This window comes from Echinops telfairi, unplaced genomic scaffold (assembly GCF_000313985.2).
Source record: "Echinops telfairi isolate 266 unplaced genomic scaffold, ASM31398v2 ScPeMD7_60;HRSCAF=208, whole genome shotgun sequence".
Classification (NCBI taxonomy): Eukaryota; Metazoa; Chordata; class Mammalia; order Afrosoricida; family Tenrecidae; genus Echinops; species Echinops telfairi.
Window position 1 is genome coordinate 30,580,113 of NW_022103958.1, and position 21,515 is coordinate 30,601,627.

General features: G+C 39.3%; 1 protein-coding gene across 2 annotated transcripts in view; it reads right to left on the reverse strand.

Annotated features, from left to right (window-relative positions):
- NELL1 (neural EGFL like 1) overlaps positions 1-21,515 on the reverse strand; it is a 1,001,735-nt gene that overhangs the window by 44,483 nt on the left and 935,737 nt on the right. Inside the window, exon 16 of one of the 2 annotated variants that reach the window (XM_004711601.2) lies at positions 545-685. The exons of the other annotated variant lie outside the window; for it this stretch is intronic. Within the exon in view, the coding sequence (XP_004711658.2) occupies positions 545-685 (141 nt within the window). The remainder of the gene's footprint in view (positions 1-544; positions 686-21,515) is intronic. 2 annotated transcript variants of the gene reach the window in all.

The following is a 21,515-nucleotide window of genomic DNA, read 5'->3' on the forward strand; positions in this document are numbered from 1 at the left end:
TAAGAAGTAAGATTTACTGAACACATGGATAATTCTTATAGGACTCATGTGAATTAAGTCTGAGCTACATGTCCTTTTTACAAAATAATTAATTGAGGCATGATTCCGATAAGAATGCACCCATAGCTACTGAGAAGTGGAGGCTACTCAACAGCATCCCTCAAGTTTAAAGTGGCAGAGCTGGAGTTTGCACCAAGTCTGGCTCAAGGGTCCGCCCTTTTAACTATGATGTTATATTCTTCTCTAAGCTTGGCAGAAATGTCAAGGTTAGAGGAGACGTTTGATACTATATGCCCATTGTTACTTAATTTATCTTTTTTTAAAAGCATTTCATTGTAGATATTAGCAGAAGAATGGATATCAGTAGATAAGATATGCAGTGAGTGGAGACCACACATTCTCACAATCAAGTCCCTGCATTCTATTTCAGCAGCCTGTGGCTAGCGAATTGTTGTGTAACACTGGGAACTGCACAGAGTACTGGGAAGGCAGCTCCCCTTACAATGGTCCAGGTGGATAAAAGGCATGGCAGAAAGCTGCTTACCAATACAGGACTCCCCGGACAGTGAATAGGTCCCATCGTCATGGAAACCGCTTCTGCACTCACAGTGGTACCACCCTGGCAGGTTAACGCAGCGGGAATGGTTGTGGCACTCAATGATTCCCTCTGTGCACTCATCAATATCTGCCTCAGAGAAAAACACAAGCCCACCAGGACGTTAATTTCTTTTGACACTAACCTTACAGTGAACATCCAAAACATGCTCATGTCAACATATCAATTAAAACGGATGGATTATTTACCTAAAATGAAAAGTCCCAAGATGAACCAAATCTCTTTTTCCATAATACAGCTAAATTGAAAGCTTTATTTTTACACGCTTCCATATATTGAGCAATGAATGAAAGCTGATGGCCACAGAAACATTCCTAACCTGAATGACCAAAATCTTCAGTCAGGAAGGATGTTAAGTACAGTTTTGGGACTGGGTCGGTATGGCTTTCCTTGGATTCAGTGTATCCTACATAATGATTCTAAATTGTATTTCCTGTTTTTGGAAAATGTTTGGGAACAAATGGACTTAAGAAACTCTGGATTAAGTTCAATGCATGTGTACACTGTTTTATTTTCTTTGCAGTCTTAGAGATTTATAGCATTAATATGACCTACCAAACTGAGTGGTGAATGATAATATGCATTGTTCCTCAAACATATTTGAGTGCAGAATGTTTTTCCTTGGCATAGTTTCAGTTCCTTGTGAAACTACTTTCTGTGTAGCATGGTTTGAGAAGTATTGTTCTAACTCCACACACTCCTGTTTCACTTGAGGATTAGGTTTGTGAGAAGCAAAAAAGAAACCCAACCCTACTGTCCTTGAGCCAGTCCCAGCTCCGAGAAAAACTACAGAGGGTTTCCAAACTGTAAATCATATGGAAAAAGACAGCTCTTTCTCCCACAGAGTGGCTGGTGGGTTGGAACCACTATTTTTGCAGTTAGCCACCCCATGCCTGGCCTGCAATGCCTCAGGGCTCCTGAGGTTTGTGGCAGTCAACCAGAAATTGTCATTCTGATGAAGAGAAGTCTGCTGGGCTCTTGCTCCTCTGGGATCTGGCTTTGGAGGATCTTCAGATCCTTAGACCACGGCAGAGATTTCCATCACCCAGTGGTTCAACTGAGTTGAAGGAGCTTGATGACTTTACCAATTGTTCTTCCAGAGTCAGCTCTTCATTATAAAATGTATCCTTGCAATTACTACTTGGAATATAGCTACGGATAGTGAGTGATCTTCCCCTAGTTCTCTGGGTAATATCTGAACTATGGCAAGCACATGAATTGAAATCTAATTAACACTGGGATACAAAATATACTGAATTGAACACCCTCTGAGACCTTTGTGAACAGGGTCTCGTAGGCATCACCTTACGGGCAATCACCTACCAGGGATTCTACTCACCTTGACAAGTCTCCCATTGTATACTTGACCATGAATATAGTTTGAAATCTAACATTCTCACTCCAGACATCAGGCCAAGTAAAGTGAGAAAAGCTGTCATTCCTAATAACCCACAACCCATACTTGGCCTTTCACGGTCTCAGGCCGTTTTCTCCCTCTGGCTTGGATCACTTGGGCCACATGGTTCTTTCACTCCAAACTGCCCTGAGGCGTTTCTATGTCATCAGTTCTCAGGACTATGTGCTCCTGTGGCAGCTTCACCTGTTTCAGGCAGTCGGTATGCACACTCATGATAAATCCCCAAGAAAACAAATTCTCTAAAACTGTACAGATGGTCATTGATGAAATTTGGCAGGTTTGTGGTTCTTCAAGGCACGCTTCAAGTTGCTAACATTTTCAAAGATTGACGTGGAGGAGAGACTAGACAATGGGTAGTAGGTAGGGAATCTCCCCAGCCTGGGGGGGGTCAGTAGGTGCTCATGATTCACGCAGACTCAGCCACTGACCTGACTCACCAGAGAAATGCAACAGAATCACAGTATCTTTAAACAAAACATTACCTCGGAGAACATGGATGGCCAGCCCATCATTTTACAGAGGATGATCAACGTCCCCCCAAAGAAGGTGGCCTTACCCTACTAGGTAATGCAGTCAGCTTCGTTCCCTTTTCGAACATACGGTGCCAAGAGACATGGAATGGCTTTCTAAGGACCATAACTGAGGACCAATTTTTAGTGATGACTTCTTTATATTAAAAAACAAACAAACAAAACATTGCCTTGCAGTCAATTCTGATTCATGGTGGCCCCTTAGGGCTTTCAACAGTGATTAATTGTTCAGAAATGGACCACCAGGCCTTTCTTCTGCAGCACAACTGGGTGGGAACAAACCTCTGACCTTTTGGTTACCAGCAGTGTGCCTTCACTGTTCGCCTCACTCAGGGGCCCCTTGTGCCTTAGGCTGAAGAATACTTCTCTGTAACTGAGGAGGAATAAATTCTCCTTAGACCTGTATTCCTCAACCTTTTAGCTACAGTTAGTTGTTATAAGAAACCAGGAAATACACATACCTCTCTGTGTTAGTCTGGCTAGACTAGAGAAACAAATCCTGGGAGACACTCATATGTGTATAAGAAAGAGCTTTATATACAAGAATAATTGAATACTGAGAAAACAGTCCAGTCCAGATCAAGTCCATAAGTCCGATATTAGCCCATGTGTCCAATACCAATCTATAAATTCCTTTTCAGACTCATGAAACACATACAATGATGCTGAATGCAGGAAGATCACAGGCCAGTGGGTGGAACCAGCAGTGGTATAAGCATCTCAGTACTAGAAGGGGTCTCCATGTGGCTTCTCCAGCTCTGAGGCTCTAGAGTAGCTCCATGAGTTTTGTCAGCAGGCATGTCTCACAGGGAATGAGCCTGTGTCCTGCCTCCAGCGAGCTATTTATTTCCTAAGTGCTTCCAATTGAGGTCAGCAAGCTGTGACCTGATTGACAGGCTAAATGCCAACCCTTCACTCTTAAAGTCTCAAATTGACAACATAGTATATAACTACCACACTCATTGTCATAAAAGTGATGCTGGCACATAGCAACCCTACAGGACTTGGTAGATCTGCCCTTGTGAGTTTCCAAGACTATAACCCTTTCCACAAGTAGAAAGCCCTTTCTTCTAAAGAATGGCTGGTATTGAGCTGCTGGCCTTGTGGATTGCAGCTGAACGTGTAACCACTATGCTACCAGGGCTCCTTCTACAAACACAAAAGCATCTCAAATAACCAATGTAAGAGTATGGAGCCCAGTTTGCCTGGATACGCGCTCCAAGATCCTACAGCCCTGCTGTCCCTCCTCGCACTCTCAAAACCTTCCCACTTTGGAGAATTCATCACCTAAACAACTCCTCCAGTCTCAAATATAGTTAGGAGGTTACCAGAGAAAAGAGGAGGAGAGAATGTCATGCAATCCACCATTTCTTCTATCCCCTTGAAGAATGAGCAAGGTCATTCACAAGAGTTCCCAGGATTCCGCAGGGACTACCATAGACAGTGAAGAGAATCAGACATTTATACATCTACAACTTTCCCAGGGGCACTAGGGAGTAGAAGACAACTGGTGACGATGCCCTTTGGCCGACAGCAGATACTGGGCCTTCCTGGGCTAACAGGTGCTCATCATGGTACATGGGGTACCAGGTAACGAGGTTGTGTGTTTCTGTTCCCTGTGATGGGCTGTAACTAAGCTCGGAAAATCATTTTATGTGCAACCATACTTCAGTTGAGAGCCTCTCATATTTCCTTCCTGTTTCTAAAAGTAGTTGTTTCTTCTGCATATTCGCAACACGAAAACCAAAGGCAAACTCAATTCCATTGAGTTACTTTGGATTGATAGAGACAAATTGCAGGGCTGTAAACCTTTATGGGAGCGGATAGTCTCATCTTTCTCCCGAGGAATCGCCAGGGTCGGTGGGTTTAATCTATCCACCTGTGGCTGGCAGTCCCACACTTACACAGCAGAGCCACCAGGGTTCCTGGTCCAATTAGTACACGGTAACAGTAACCACTGCTGAGTCCAATACGGAGAGCACGTGGAGTGACGCTTTGGAGACCTTGCAAATTATACATGGTGGTTTCTTCCCCCACTGGTTGTGGCAGCCTTGGTCCTCAGAGCTTTGTTCCCTCTCTTCGTCACTTGCTACAGGCCAACGAGCAAGACAGATGCTCTGGAAATGGAGTCTCTGTGAGTTCACAGTGCAATCCTGCTTTCTCACTCAAGGATTTCTGATAAATCGCAGGGAACAGCAGCACCCAGTGTAGTAGCTCCCCCAAATGAAACAAACAACTAACAAAACCATTTTTTCCTCCCCAAAAAGAGCCCTAGGACTTTGTTTAAATCAGCTTAATACAGCACAGGCATGCAGCTGAGGCCCAGAGAGTGAGAAATGGCAGGGATCCTTGAGAGTGAAGTCTGCATTATGCATGTCTGCACCGTCAGTGCCAGGATTCCGCCACCCAACAAATACTATACTAACCAGGTTGCACAGTGAACACACGGTGACATCAGGTGCAAAACTAAGTAGAACCCACAGTTTTTAATGGCTGCATCGTGTCACCTTGTTGAAGGATACAGAAAGGAGGACAGACACAAAGAGAATGCATTTACTCAATTCTCTCCATGGTTGCTGAGTTCAAAGCAAATGTCAGAGATTCTTTTTCAGCTGGAGGAGATACAGGGTGGGAAGGCAGGATTGCTGAAACCCAGGAGCTCACACTCAATGGTACAAAATATGTACACTCATCTTTCAAACCTCGGGACATAAAAATATTCCCTTCTCTAACTCCTCTAGACAGTCACGTCCTCAATCACCTGCTGACTCAGAATATATGGACACATTTATTTAAGAATACTATATGTACTCGTTTATAAGCCAAGTTTTTCAGCACATTTTTTATGCAGTTGTGGTAAAATTGCGTGCCTCGGCTGATATTCGGGTTGGCTTATACTCGAATATATACGGTGTATGTTTCTCTGGCACACTTATTCCTCTGTTTCCCTCATACAAAGACTAGCATTTCCCAAGAATAAAGATACCATGTGTTAAGTTTTAACTTTATAGAAAATTGGAAGTATTAAGGGGCTTAAAGGTACCCAAATATGGATGTATGCGAACAAATGAATAAAAATAAATAAGAAGTGGTCCGAGTGAATGGATGAATAAACAAGAGCTGTAAAATATGTTCAATACACTGTAAACTTTACTGTTCCCATCACAGAGACACACTAGCAATTCACAGAATTAAGTGTAGTAGGGTTAATTTGATCTCATATATGTATATTATTTTCTTTGATGATTACTGTATCCCCAATCCTTAGAGGTATTACAGTAACTTAATAGGCAACAAAAAAGATGTCAATGAAGACTTTTTCTATGTATAACGGGAAACATATGGACACCCAAGGCTTTTCTTGTGGGCTGTCTTCTGAGTAACACATTTGACCTTATTTGAAATATACAGTGAATTTGCTAGGACAAGTCAATAGCAAAGCCATCCTTTTGATTGCTGGGTGTTTCTAAGAATCTTAGTCTCGTAGTGTGGATGATTTATTTTTCCCTTCCTCGGATAACTTCCACGTTGGATTTGTCCCTTGAAAATTTACAAAATCAATTAAGAAGTTCTCAAAGTTTATTCTTAAGTAGAAACTTGGGTTTCATGTTAATTAGGTAAAGCTCACAGGTGAGGCTGAGGCTGACAACATCGCAGGTGGGCTACAGCTTCTCTAAGAACTTGTAGAGTGTGGAGACTGAATCACGAGAAAATCTTTTGATTCTTTCATCCAGTCAAAAATATTTTACTGAGCATCCAGTCTGAATTGAGCACTGTATCACATCCTCTAATACAGAGATGAAAATATAAGGTGCTTGCTCTCCCAAATCTTACTAATTTATCAAGATACAAAAACAACAGGGTTAAGAACATGAGTTTTGGAGACAAATTCAAATTCAAATGATCTCACCAACTCCCTCTTTAGAAGTTGTTTAGATTACCCAAGTCTTTATTTCTCTATTGGGGATAATAAAATCAAAAACACAGAATTGTTGAATAAAAACAACTTTTAAGAAAGATCTATCACATTTCTCTTATCATTTAACTTTTAACTATATACTATTGCTAAAAATGATTGTGCTCTGAAAGCTCAAAGAAATATTAATATCAACTTGTAATCCGAATAATGATTAGAACTGAGGAATGATTTCTGGACTTTGAAAATTATTTGGATTGTGAGACAATGAATACTGTAAAATCATCAAGAATCAACTATTTTCATTCATTGTAGGAATGAAAATCATACAAGAATGAACAATGTATACTGTAAAATCATCATGAATGAATCATCAAGAATATATATAGTATACATTCTCTGGTAGTTACATAATCTGGTGTCAATTTGAGAATTCAGAGTGAAGGAGTAGAGTCTAACCTATCTATCAGGTCATAGTTTGATGACATCATTTGGAGGCACTAAGAAGATTTCTAGAGGTGGGACACAGGGTCACTCCCTGGGAGATATTGCAGTTGACATGCCACACCTTGACAGGCAGAAAGAGCTACATGAAGACCCCTGCCAGTGCTGAGAATGCTTACAATGCCACTGTATCCACAAAACTTCCTATCCCTTGGCCTGTGATCTTCCTGCATTCAGTGTCATTGCATGTGTTTCGTGAGTCCAAAGAGGCCTTTATAGATTGGTATCAGACTTATGGGTTAATATTGGATTTATGAACTTGATCTGGACTAGGCTGGGATGTTTTCTCAATATTCAATTGCTTTTGTATTTAAAGTTCTTTCTTATAAACATATGAATGTCTATGAATTTGTTTCTCTTTTCTACACAGACTGACACATATTCCAAGAAAGTTTAAGTCTACACCTTGGAACAAAAGAAAAAATATATTACATGAATCTAAGGAAGTTAAATATGCAACATAAAGCCTCCAGTGATAAATAATACAAACCTTATTTCTATATAATATTTGCTGAATTCCAGAGGCCCTCTAGTAAAGAATTCTCACTGAGAGGTCTCTAGAATTAGCCTTCGTGAATGCTGGGGACCTTCTGAGAGAAGTCAGAGTAGCTGGGCTGGACTGTAGCCGTCCAGTGTGTCAGGGAGCAGTGACCTCTTCTTCAGCCTCACTCTACATCACAGATGTTCTCCCACAACTCCAGATGTTGGAAGCATGATCTAATAACCCCTTTTTGACAAACCCTTTGCCCTTCTGCCTCAAAACTTCTCAGCGCCCAACTATCATATACTCTGAGCTGGTTGTCTTGAGTATCTATAGATTACACATTTGCTTTCATTTCATGTTTTCTCCCCTAGACTGATTATTTATATTTAAAATCCAAGCACATATGTTTAATCACACCAAGGAGGCTTCTTTATTTTCTCAGCATTCCTATGTGTTTAACGTTTCTTGTCTTTTGTTCTTCCTGCTTTAGACTCGACTGTGCTTCTTGTTATACTTTCGTTCCCATCCCACAGAAAGGGATTTTGAATGCCTGCCTATTAATAAGGTAGCTTGGGTAGCTCACTTTCCAACTCAGTACATTAACTTCTAATTTGTATAACAAGCAAAGATGAACTAAATCATGTATCAGGACCTCAGACAAATGCTTTAGATTCACTGATTTATTTGATTTTTAGAATGCCTATAAGGTAACTTGCATTACTCCAATTTTACAGAAAAAAATGGAGACTTAAATGTTTAAATAGTATGGTAATTCTAAATAGTGTGGTTAGACATTTTAAAATGTTTAAATAGGATGATTAAAAAATGGAGACCAATGTTTAAAAAAGGGTGGTAAAACATTTGAAACATGGCAAAATAGGGATTGAAGCACAGGTCTATTTACTAGAAAAGACACTCTATAAACTACTGTTCCATACAAATTCCTACACGTTATTTCAGGGCAGATATGGGCACCAGTTGTCCAAAGACCAGAGGTGCCAACTAGACTTAACACAAGGAAAGGATGTGTCCCAGTGGAAGAAAACTGGCAGGGGACTTGATTGTTACCCTTTTATTAATTTTGTATTTAATTACAACTAAAATTTCCATTCTATCTTGCATAAATCAGGTATAAGCTCACATTCAGGTCTGTCTGATCAACCACATGAGGAAGTGCCAACAAGGGCATAATGCCTTGATTCATGAGGTTTCTGAATCTGTGAAAAGTGAACCAACACAAATCTTTAGAGAGAACATAGCCTTGTATTTGACTCATGCACCAGGTAATTGCTCTCCACCAGCTGAGTCTGAGCAGTATTCTAGAGAACTGTTCAAAGTGTGCATCACAGAACGAAAGTGAGTTCACACATTCCTAAGTATTATTTTAGGATGAAAAACATTCTTGGACATATGTGAAGGGGCTGCCACCAGGTACCATATGACAAATGAATGAAACAATGTCTGATAGATTGAAAGTACTAAATCTCTTAATTGCCTCAGCCAGAAGAAGGAAATGATATATTCTAGATATATTCTAATCAGCTTATGTACTTATTAATTTTGAAAAATAAAATTTTATGTTAGCATACAAATTTGAATGTAAATTGGATCTGATAAAAATTCTTTGCTTTAGAAGCCACATTTATTTTAAAGTATTCAAATATTTCTGCTATGTTGAGCCAAATTTAAGAAGTGATATAATTTTATATCCAAGTGAAATGAAAATGCAACAACTAAATTGAGCACAAAAATGCAAGCTTACAGAAGACAAATGAAAAGGATTTGGGGATCCCCAGAGATAATGCTAAAATTAAGTTCCTTTTTGGAAGGAGTCAGAAGAGAATTCCTCCAATCAACACTTGAGTTTAATGGGTGCAAATCATTGTACTAGAAACACAAGGGCTGAAATTAAGAAATTACTAAGCGCAATAAGAATAGACTTTGGTTCTAAATTCTGCATCCATTTCTCGCTACAATAGGAATTGATATTGCTATAGAAATTGAAGCTATTTTAAATTTGAAATTAAAATCTTCAGACCTTATAAACAACAGAAATATAAATCCTGCTTTGTGGAAATTTTTTTCTTTAATGATGGAAATTATTAGAAAGAGAGTCAAGTGATCATCTAATATCATAGAGGACCATTTTAAAGAAATGTGTTGAATACATCTAAATGGGAAACAAAGCTCTACAACCAGAATTTATTTCAGGGTACAAACATAATGGTGAAAACAGCAAAAGAGCAGTGACTACCATATTCTCCAGCACTCAGCTCTTTGCATTGTTTGTTTGCAATTCACTCAATCCTAAATCCTTTCATTCTTAATTTGCATGGATGGATTTAGTGATTGGTGCAGCTAAAATACAACTGATAAACTTAGAAGGAATTCAATTCATAGAGATTTTATATCATAACATATAAACTGAGATGTGGTTTGGGCTTAATTTATTAACTTGAAATTCAAATTAATCAAGCCTGTCAGTCTGTAAAGTTGTTTTGCAGATCTTCAGTTACTATAATAACTGTTGAATGTGGGATATCTTTTCAAGGAAGAAATTAAGTGTTTGGAGCCCCTCAAATGGATAATTTGGGGTTTTACTTGAACTTTCGGCTTATTCTGATATATATTTGGAAGGTCATATCTCAAAATATGGTAAGATAGGAAAGGGTAACCCATTGTATATATCTAAAACAATGTGTGAAGAGTTACTACATTTAAGTGTAAAGTCCTATCAACTATATTTAGGGATGGATGCCAGCTTAGCTCAACATTTCAATTTCTCTGTAGATTCCACCACCACTTGTCTGTCAGTTTGTTGTGTGTTGCTCTGATGTTAGAAGCTATGCTTCTGGTATTTCAAAGACCTACAAGGTCATCTAAAGTGAACAGGTTTCAGCAGAGTGTCCAGACGAAGAACAGGCAAGGAAGAACTTGGCTGCCACTTAGAAGAAGGAGACCATTTCTGAAAATCTTATGCATCACTAGAAGCATTGTCAAATACCAAAAGGCTAGACAAAGTGAGCAGAACATTGTTACGGATACTACCAACAAACGGGCCCCTCAGGTCCAAGGGTACTGAAATGTCCTCGAAGAAGAGATGACTTACTGGACAGGTGTCTACCATAGTGATGTGAGTCAGGTAAAGCCTGTCAGAGTGAAGCCATTAGGACCATCATTTGCTGAAGGGGCACAACCCAAGATCAAGAGAAATAGCTGCAAAAATCTTCCAATGATTGGAAATTGGAATGTGCGATGTATGAATTTTGGAAAATTAGCAATGGCAAAAAATGAAATGGAATGCATGAATATTGATATCCTAGCCATTCAGCTCACTAGCTGATATGGACTGGTATTGGCCATTTTGAATCAGAAGATCATATTATTTATTATACCAGGTAAAACACAGTCAAGAAGAATGGCATGGCATTCATTGTCAGAAAAGACCTTGCAAAATCCATTATGAAATACAAAGCTGTCTGTGATAAGATTATATCTACCCACCATCAAGGAAATCCAAGCAATACAACTTTTGAAATCCAAGCATGCTCAGCCTATTGGAAACTGAAAAAAAGACTCAAGGAAAAAAATCAAGCCTTGAGTTACAATTTTGGAAGATTCTATAGCCAAAATATTGAATGATGCAGGAAGCATCAAGAGAGAAGATGGAAAGAATACAGAGTCACTGTACCAAAAGGACATAGTCAACATCCCTCCATTTCAGGAAGTAGCCCATGGGTAAGAACCAATGGCGCTGAAGGAAGAAGTTCAAACTGCATTAAATGCATTAGCTAGGAACCAGTCTCCAGGAATTGATGGAATACTATTGAAATGTTTCAGCAAGCTGAAGAAGCACTCACTTGTCTATGCCAGGACATTTGGAAGATAGCTACTTGGTGAACTGACTGGAAGAGATCCATATTAGTTCTCATTCCAAAGAAGGGTGACACAAGAGAAAGTTCACACTATAGAGTGATATCATTGATATCACAGTCAAGTAAAATTTTGCTCAAGATCATCCAACAATGGTTGCAGCAGGACATTGACAGGGAATTGCCAGAAGTTCAGGCTGGATTCAGAAGTGGATGTAGAACAAAGGATATTGTGTTAGTCTGGGTACTTTAGAGAAACAAATCCGCAGAAACTCATGTATAAGAGAGTTTTATATAAAGGTTAAGTGTGCATCAAGAAAACATACCAACACAGTGCTGCCCAAGCCCACAAGTTCAACATTAACCCTTAACCCATATGTCCAACACCAATCCACAAAGTCCTCCTCTATCTCACAAAACACACACTATGATGCCGACTGCAGGAGGAAAGCCGAGTCAGTGAATGTGCAAGCATCTCAGCGCTGGCAGGGGTCTCCACATGGCTGCTCCAGCACCCAGGGCTGCATCGGGGTAGGTCCATGCTGCTTCTCCTCAGGGATGTCTTGCAGGAAGTCAGCCTTGCCAGCTGAAGCAGGGAACTTGCTAAGGCAGCTGCACCCTGGTCCGACCATCACAAAGCAAGAGACCCGAGAACTTGAAAGGTGAGGCTCACCGAGCCATTTATCCCTCCGCCCTTCAATTAACCCTACATGTGTTTATCGGCCAGGTTGGTACAATAAACTAACTAATTCAGATGTTACTGCTGAAGTCAGATGGATCTTGCCTAGAAATAGAAAATACCAGAAAGATGTTTAATTGTGTTTCATTGACTATGCAAAGGCATTCGATTGTGTGAACCATAATAAACTGCGGATAACCTTGAAGAAAAATGGGAATTCCTGATCACTTCATTGTGCTCATGAGGAACCTTTAACTGGACCAAGAGGCGGTTGTGCAAATAGAACAAGGGAATACTGCAGGGTTTAAATTCAGGAAAGGTACACGTCAGGGTTGTACCCTTTCGCCAAACTTGTTCAATCCATATGCTAAGCAAAACACCAGACAAGCTGGATTACATTTTGAAGAAGAATGTGGCACCAGGACTGCAGGAAGACTTATGAACCACCTGTGAAGTGCAGGTGACACTTGCTGAAAGTAAGGAGGACTGAGCACTTGCTGATGGAGATCACACATTGTAGTCTTCAGTGTGGATTACATCTCAATGCCAGGAAGACCAAAATTCTCACAACTGGACCAATTGGTACCATAATGGTAAGTGGGGGAAAGTTAAAATTGTCAAGGCTTTTGTCAAGCTTGGGTCCACAATCAATGCTCATGGAAACAGTTGTCAAGAGGTCAAAAGATGTATTACATTAGGTAAATCTGCTGCACAAGACCTCTTTAAGTATTGAAGAACAAGGATGTTACTTTGAGGACTAACGTGTGCCTAACCCAAGCCACGATATTCTCTATAGCATCATATGCATGTGAGAGTTGAGCATTGATTAAGGAAGACCATAGAATAATCAATGCATCTGAATTGTGATGTTGGAGTAGAATATTGAAAGTACTATAGACTGCTAAAAGGACAAACTGAACTATGTTGGAAGAATTAAGGCTAGAGTGCTTCTTAGAGGCAAGAATGGCAAGACTTCATCTTACATACTTTGGAGATGTTGTCATGAGAAACCAGTTTCTAGAGACAGACATCATGGTTGGTAAAGTGGAGGGGCAGCAAAAAAGAGGAACGCCCTTAATGAGATAGATTGACACAGTGGCTGCATCAACAGACTCAAACAGAACAACTGTGGGGGTGGCACAGGAGTGTGCAGTGTGTCCTTCTGTTGTGCATAGGGTCACTATGAGTTGGAGCCCACTAGATGAAACCTGACAATAATAACAACAATATAGATTCCACTCCTGACTTTTCACATATAGATTAGTTAAGTATATGAGGTGGCTGGGATTTTTTTTTTACATTTACTAGCTTGAAATTCATACTAGTGAAAAAATGCAAATGTAGTGCTGTACTATTTATGGGAACTTTATACATTTGGTTTTTCTAAGTGCAGTGGTCAACCAATGCTGCCCATATGTCAGGGCATTATAAAGTCAAGCAACAGGCAATTTTATTTGCATTAATTCTCACTCCCTCCCATGGAGTTGATGCCAACTCATGGGGCCTCTTCCCGACAGAGTTGAACTGCCCCTGTGGCTGAGACTGTAATGCTTTACAGGAGTAGAAAGCTCCACCTCTCTCCCACTGAGGGGCTGGTGGTTTACAAAATGCTGACCTTGTGGGTCACAGCCAAAGGCGTCACCACAATGCCACCAGGGCTTATAGTATAGAGCAGTATAGTGTGGTATAGAGCAGTATAGTGTGGTATAGAGCAGTACAGTACAGTAAATTGTTGTCCTGCGTGTTTTTTTTCTTTTTCCTTACTGCTCAGTCACTATACCCATTGTTTTTCTGCCACTACTCACTAATGAGCAGTTCTTCACATATATTTATACAAAGATCACATATTAAAATGCCTTTAAAATGTTGGGGAGCACATGCTGTATCAATGAGTCATTGGAAAATAATTCACGCAGATCCTAGATGTCACTGAAGAGCACACATGTGTAGGAGATACCAAAAGATAAGCTGAAAATATTTCCAGTAATATGCAAAACTGGACGCTGTATTATGTTGGTCATGTGGAATAGAAACCCTGGTGGAGCAGTGGTTATAGTTCCCAGCTGTTAACCTAAAGGTGTGCATTTCAAGCTCATCTGCTTCTCCCTGGGAAGCTGATGTGGTAGTCTGCTTCTGAATGTACTTATTTACAGCCTTGGAAAGCCTGGGGGACACAGTTCTGCTCTGTCTTATAGGGTCGCCATGGGTCAAAATGGACTAGATGGCAGAGTACGTGTGTGTGTGTGTGTGTGTGTGTGTGTGTGTGTGTGTGTGTGTTTATGTGTTTAATAATCTATTGCCACATTTTCACTGGATAAGTCGAGTTCTCCAAGATTCAGATGTAAATTTAAAGACATGCATACATCTCAACCAACCAATTTTCTATTACAGCATAATACACCATCATTGACACACTTGAATCTTGCAAGTATATGAAGTTATATCAAATATGTTTTCCTTCTTTAACAATGTGGATATACATGATGAAAAATGCACACAAGCATCCAAGAAATTAGTTCAGGTTTATCCCAAGAACTTAAAACAACCTTTTGTAGTGGGGTGAAAAATCTTAATATGACTTCCTCTACCTATGTCTCTGTAACTCTCAAAAAATGATTGGGAATACACAGATAAGGTATGTGTAACACCAGTTACCCCCTGGCTTTAAGGATGAGCTCTCTTTGTAGCAGAAGCTGATAGTGAAATCCCAGGACCACGGTAAGTGGAACATGTTCTACATCTCTGTCAGAAGGGAAAGAGGCTAAGATGAGAGGCACCAGAAGCCAAAACAAAGAGACAAAGCAGAAGAACAGCTTTAAGACTATGGGACTGTGAGGCAAAGAAGTAGGTTGGACTCTTGGCCTACAGGGGCAGAAGCCAAAGGACCATGCAGCTGAGAGGTTTAGACTTGACTGCTAAATGAGTACAGGTGTTGCTCTGAACCAGTGGCTGGATCCTTAATGCTTTCTGGTCTTGGCTTATGGTAATCTGTTAGTTACTCTAGTAAATCTCTTTAATTGTAAGTATTGTCTATTTGAGTGCTATATTATTGAACCAAGTAGAGATGTAGAGTACTGTGGGAGGAGTCAGCATAGCGTAAAGAAAGATGGAGAGAAGAGACATGCCTGATCTTGCCTCATGGCAATACGGAAGTGCAAAGATGTCTACCTCCATGCTATTTACTATACCTTTATGAGGAGCTATAAATGACAATTTCATTTTCACATGAGAACTAAGTTTACAGATTCATGAAAAAGTAATTTTACCCATGTAGGCATGTAGGATGACTTTATAATAAAAGATTAAATACAATGTGTATTTCTCAATTTTAAATTGCTTCAAGCATATTCCTAAATTTAATGATCACAAACTTAACAAGAGAACACTCATTCTTTTCCAAAAAGAGATTGAAAAATCCATCCGTGTACAGCAAGGATTCAAGAAAGACTAAATTAATTATTCCTATTATGTATGGAAGTAGACATTGTTTGGCAACTTAATTGTCATGAAATTATTGAAAAATGTGTAAGAGCAAAGAATAAATAGAAATGTTTTTAATTATAACATGTTAGAGATGAAAGATCCACCCCAAAATAAAATATAGTAATTTGTTGTAATATTTCTTTTCTAATCAGTAAGTTTTCTTTTATGGCCTCTTTTTACCGGTCCATTTGTAATTATAGCATTTACCACAAAACAAGTATCAAAAGTTAAGTATGAGTCATTTTAAGCAAAACTGGTGAAAGTCAATATTTTACTGAAGGAGCTCAACAGAGGTTTACATTGATTGTTGAAACCACTAAGTTCACTGAATAATTTTCTCTGATTTGGAATATGTGAAATATTCTTTCTGTAGAAAATACGGCACATAGTAAAGCTATTACCACACCACCTCCAATAACAATTTTGTAACCCAGTTCATCTCACTCTACTACAATGGCATACACTACTTTTGCATTCAATTGCTAACAGCATCAACAAAGGAAAAAATACAAACTCACTGTCATTAAGTTGATTCTGACTCATAATGTGGCCCGGTTTACGACTAAGCATACTTCCATATCTAATGAGCTCCTAATGAATTGTTATCGTAGATGTCCAGGTGAATAACTGAGTGGAATTTCAGCTGATACCATCTCAGCAGAGCCAGAGTTTGTAGTGCAGCCTAGCCAAGTTCGCTTCCGGTTGTAATGAAAATAAATTCTTGGAGGAAAATTATGTAACACACTACCTCGACAAAATAGGAACAATAATACAAAACGAACAAACAAACAGAACTGGAAATGTAAGATAAAAAGGGGGGAGTCTCTGGGTAGTGTAAATGGCTACACACTTGGCTGGTAATCAAAAGGTTATTAGTTGGAATCCACCCAGAGCCGCTTCCGAAGGAAGCTCTGACTCTGCTTCTGAAAACACCGTTAGGAAAAGCCCCTGGGATGAAAGTTGACTGCTCAAGCACACAGGGCCACTATGAAAGAGAATTAGTGGCGATTGCTTTAGTTTTAGTTTTAAAGAAATAGAGAAACGTGATTCACACCGAAGAGGAAAATGCCGAAAGTAGAAGTCAACCTTACTTTTGCCTACAGATCGGTTTTATAAATAAGATTTTAAAGAAATTATTAGAAATATGCTCCAGGACATAGTCAAAAACTTAATGAAATGAAAAATGAACAGCTATCTAATTTTAACCAGGAAGAGTAAAAGGGACTAGATTTACCATCTCATACTAAACAGACAAAAACAAACAGATATGCCCATATATTACATGGTTGATTTTAAAAATATTGGACATTGGACCCCAAAGGAGAGTGATCCTTAAGAGGTAAAAACAAATTAGCGGAGTCCCTTAACTATCTTCCTAGCTTGAGAGCAGTCCATGTCATGGTACAGGAAAAGGAAATTCAAGGGGTGCTTTGAGGAGCTGAATCTAAATGTCTGAGAAGACGCTGGCAGCTATATTTTGAAGGATATACTCTTGGCTGCTAGAGCCAGGGCCAAAGTTTTCATCAGAAGGCTTATTGGAAAGTAAGTGATTAAAAGACTCAATGTTGAATTAAAAGTATATTAAAGGTACTATTGTCCAACATTCACAAAGTGCTTTGTCACCGAGTGCATTATGATTCAGTGGGACCCTATAGATCAAGAGAGAACTGCCCGTCTGGGTTTTTGGGGTGATCTATCTTTATGGGAGCACAAAGCCTCATTTTTCCTACTTCTCACTTTGGTTAGGAAGGGAAGCCATAATCCACTATGCCAACAGGGCTCAATACGCACAAAGGATGGGCAGGGCACAGGGCAGGCTTACTGAAGCTAAAATGGAAATCTCATAATTCATTTCCTAGCACTGGCTACAGTATGAAGAATCTTGCCTTGTATTAGGCAAAAATAAGACCTACATTAAAATATAACAACAGATAAAACACTGCCCTATTCCAAACTGAACATCTTAAAACAAGGCTCAAAAGAAGCAAGTAATTATTTATTGTGTCCCTTAACAAAAGCTCAAGAATAAATATGTTGTTATTAGATGCCATTCAGTCGGGTTTGGCCCATAGAATTCCCATTCTTCCCAATGCATCCCATAGTTTGTTATAATCTCTGCAGTCTATTGCCTTTGCGTAGTCAATAAAATACAAGTAAACATCTTCCTGGTAGTCTCTATTTTCAGCCAAGGCCCTTGTCTCCTCTCGTTCCACGTCCTCTTCTGAATTTGGCCTGAACCTCTGGCAGTTCCTTGTCAATGCACTGCTGTTGGATGAACTTCAGCAACATTTTACTTTTGTGTCATGTAAATCAGGCTGTTCTATAATTTGAGCATTCTGTTGCATCACCTTTCTGTGGAATAGGCACAATTTCAGATCTCTTTCAGTCAGTTGGTCTAGTAACGATCTTCCACATTTCCTGGCAAAAACAAGAAAGTGATTCCAGTGTTTCACCAGCTTGTCAAAACATTTCAAATTGGCATTCCATCAATTCCTACAGCCTTATTTTTGGTAAATGCTTTCTGTGCAGCTTGAACTTCTTCCTTTAATACCATTAATTCTTGCTCTTGAAAGACTTGACTATCAACTACTTTTTAGTACAGCTTCTCTGTGTTATTTCCATCTTTTTTTGGTGCTTCCTGCATCGTTCAACATTTCGCTCATAGAATCTTACAATATTGCAACTCAAAGCTTGGTTTTTCTTTTGTTGTTTCATCTTAAGATATGCAGAGCATGTTCTTCCTTTTTTTCTAACTCTAGGTATTTATTTTCTTGAGCTGTCCTTTGAAATTTTCTGTTCAGTTATTCAAATTCATCATGTCTTCCATTTTCCCTGAGATACTCTCCCATAAAGATCAGATTTCAGAGTCTCTTCTGACAGTCACTTTGAGGTTTATTTTATTTTTAATCATTTTATTAGGGGCCCATACACCTCTTAACACAATCCATACATACATCAATGGTGTAAAGCACATTTGTACATTCATTGCCCTCATCATTCTTAAAACATTTGCTCTCCACTTAAAACCCTGGCATTAGGTCCTCATTTTTCCCCTCCTTCCCCACTCCCCCCTCCCTCATGAGCCCTTGATAATTTATAAATTATTATTTTGTCATATCTTTCCCTGTCCGACTTCTCCCTTCACCCACTTTTCTGTTGTCCATCCCCCAAGGAGGAGGTCACATGTAGATCCTTGTAATTGGTTCCCCCTTTCCAACCCACTCTCCCTCTACACTCCCAGTATCGGTAAACAAACGGCCATCTAGCTCAGAAGCAACAAAGCCCACATGGAAGAAGCACACAGGCCTGTGCGATCACAAGGTGTCGAAGGGATCAGGTGTCAGGCATCATCCAAACATAACATCTTACTATAGCGAATGAGGAGGGGAGTGCAGAGTGGAGACCCAAAGCCCATTTTTAGGCCACTGGAAACCCCTTTGCAGAGGGGTCTAGGGGAGGAGACGAGCCAGACAGGGTGTGATGTAACAACGATGAAAAATACAACTTTCCTCTGGTTCCTAAATGCTTCCTCTGTCCCCCCCTATCATGATCCGAATTCTACCTTGCAAGTCTGGCTAGACCAGAGGGTGTACACTGGTACAGATAGAAACCGGAAACACAGGGAATCCAGGACAGATGATCCCTTCAGGACCAGTAGTGTGAGTGGCGATACTGGGGCCGTTTTTTTTTTAATGACCTTTGTCTTTCTTTATGAATGATGCACTAGATGCCACCCCAATTCATAAAGGTCTTCTGTCATTAGTGATCAATAGGATCAACTCAATGTTGTGTTTTTGTCTCTCATAGACTTGTTTAATTTTCTTCAGCTTTATTCTGAACTTACATATATGTGATTGGTGGTCTGTTCCATAGTTGGTTTCTGGCCTGATTTTAGCTGCTGGTATTGAACTTCTCAATTGTTCCTTCCCAGAGATATAGTCAACTTAATATCTGCATATTCCATCTGAGAAGTTCATGTGTACAGTAACTATTTGTGTTTATGAAAAAATATATTTGCTATGAAGAAATCATTGGTCTTGTGAAATTCTATTATGTGATTTACAGCTTATATAGGAATCTAATAAATAGCCACCATTCAACAAAGTAAAATACATTTTGAGTGACATCCAATGGACGAAATTCATCCAATGTAAGCAAGCAGGAAACTGACTCCTATTAAGGAAAAATCATTTGATGGCAACACACAGGTGAGACATGGTGTGAGATGATAAGAAAATTAAAGCTATTGTCATAATTATATTATTAATGTTTAAAAAGTTAAATATGGCACAAGTAAAATATCAAAGTGAATCTTTCAGAGAGAAGAGCCTCGATGTATGACATGAAGAAAACAATGAAATACCATCGGATAAGGTTATTGGCATACTGGATGTTGCAGAAGAAACAATAGTGAACTTGGACACAGAACTATATAAAATGGAGTATAAAGGGAAAAGACACTTTAGAAAATTGAAAATAGCATCAATGTGCTATGTGAAATAAAAATCAGAAAATCGAATACAGCTGTAATTAGAGTTCCTGACAAAGGAGGGTGAAAGCCAAAAATACTGGCCACAAATGGTTCACATGTGTTGAAAGGGATAAAACAGATACAGGAAGCTCAATGAACCCCAAGTACAAAAGACATAAAGAAAAGAACACTAAGGCATGTTATAATCAAACTTCCTAAAATCTGCAACAAATTAAAAAATAAAAAATAAAAGAAATGCAAGCAAGGGAAAAAAACAAACAAGATATGTTACTGATGGAGGAACTAGAATACAAATATTTCTTCTTTGAAGCAATGCAAGAAAGACACAGTGAAGAAACAACTTTAAAGCATCGCAGGAAAACCAAAACCAAGCTAATAACTTACAATTCTACACTTAGCAAAAATGAACTTCAAGCACTTCTAAAGTCTAAATAATTTATCAGCAGCCTTTCTGAACTACATGGAATAGTACAGTTTTTCAGGTACAACTATACGAATTTAAAAATATTGATCATGACTTCATTTCTAGTTTTCTTCATTCCTTTGTGTATTTCCATGTTTCAGTCTGCTCTCAGGAACGAAGAATCTTGGTGATGCAGTAGTTAAAGCGGTCTTCTCTGTCTCACAGTATCTCTCTCACTCCCGGCCAGGGAAATGCTTCTGACTCACAGTGACCCTATAGGGCAGAGTACAATTGCCCCCATGGCTTTCCAAGACTGGCAATCTCCATGGCAGTAGAAAGCTTCATCCTCATCTTTAGGATTATTATCCCTAAGAATTGAAATTGATATGATGCAGTGGGTTTGGTTTTTTTTGTTGTTTTTTGTTAGTTTTGAATCAGGAACAAAGAAAACTGGACATGGTATCTGTATGATTTTTTTTATTACAGTAATCCCTCAGTATCTTAAAGGAGCTCGTTTCAGAGCAGCAACCCCATGCCCTCTTCAGTCAAACTGCACAGATACTCAAGTCCCTTACACAAACTGGCATAGCATCATATATGTCACATGAAGTCCCTTACACAAACTGGCATAGCATCATATATGTCACATGAAGTCCCTTACACAAACTGGCATAGCATCATATAAGTCACATGAAGTCCCTTACACAAACTGGCATAGCATCATATATAAGTCACATGCACCCTCCTTTGCTCTGAAAGCATCTCTGTAGTCCTTATAAACCAATCTACTGCAAATGCTCTATAAACAGTACGTCATGCTCCCTCTTAGCCTTTGAGATGGCTCTGATCACCTAATTGCTTTTTTCCCTGAATATTTTCCATCTGTGGTTGGCTGAATCCAAGGGTGTGAGACTCACAGAAGGCTGACTGTATTTAAGCATCTTTACAATATTTTTTACTGGTTTACCAAAACAAGAACAATGAGCTTTAGAGTTTAAAACATATGTGGGAATAAAATGTATAAAAATAGTAGCGGCCATCTAGCCCAGAAGCAACAAAGCCCACATGGAAGCAGCACACCAACATGTGTGATCATGAAGGGCCAAAGGGACCAGGCTT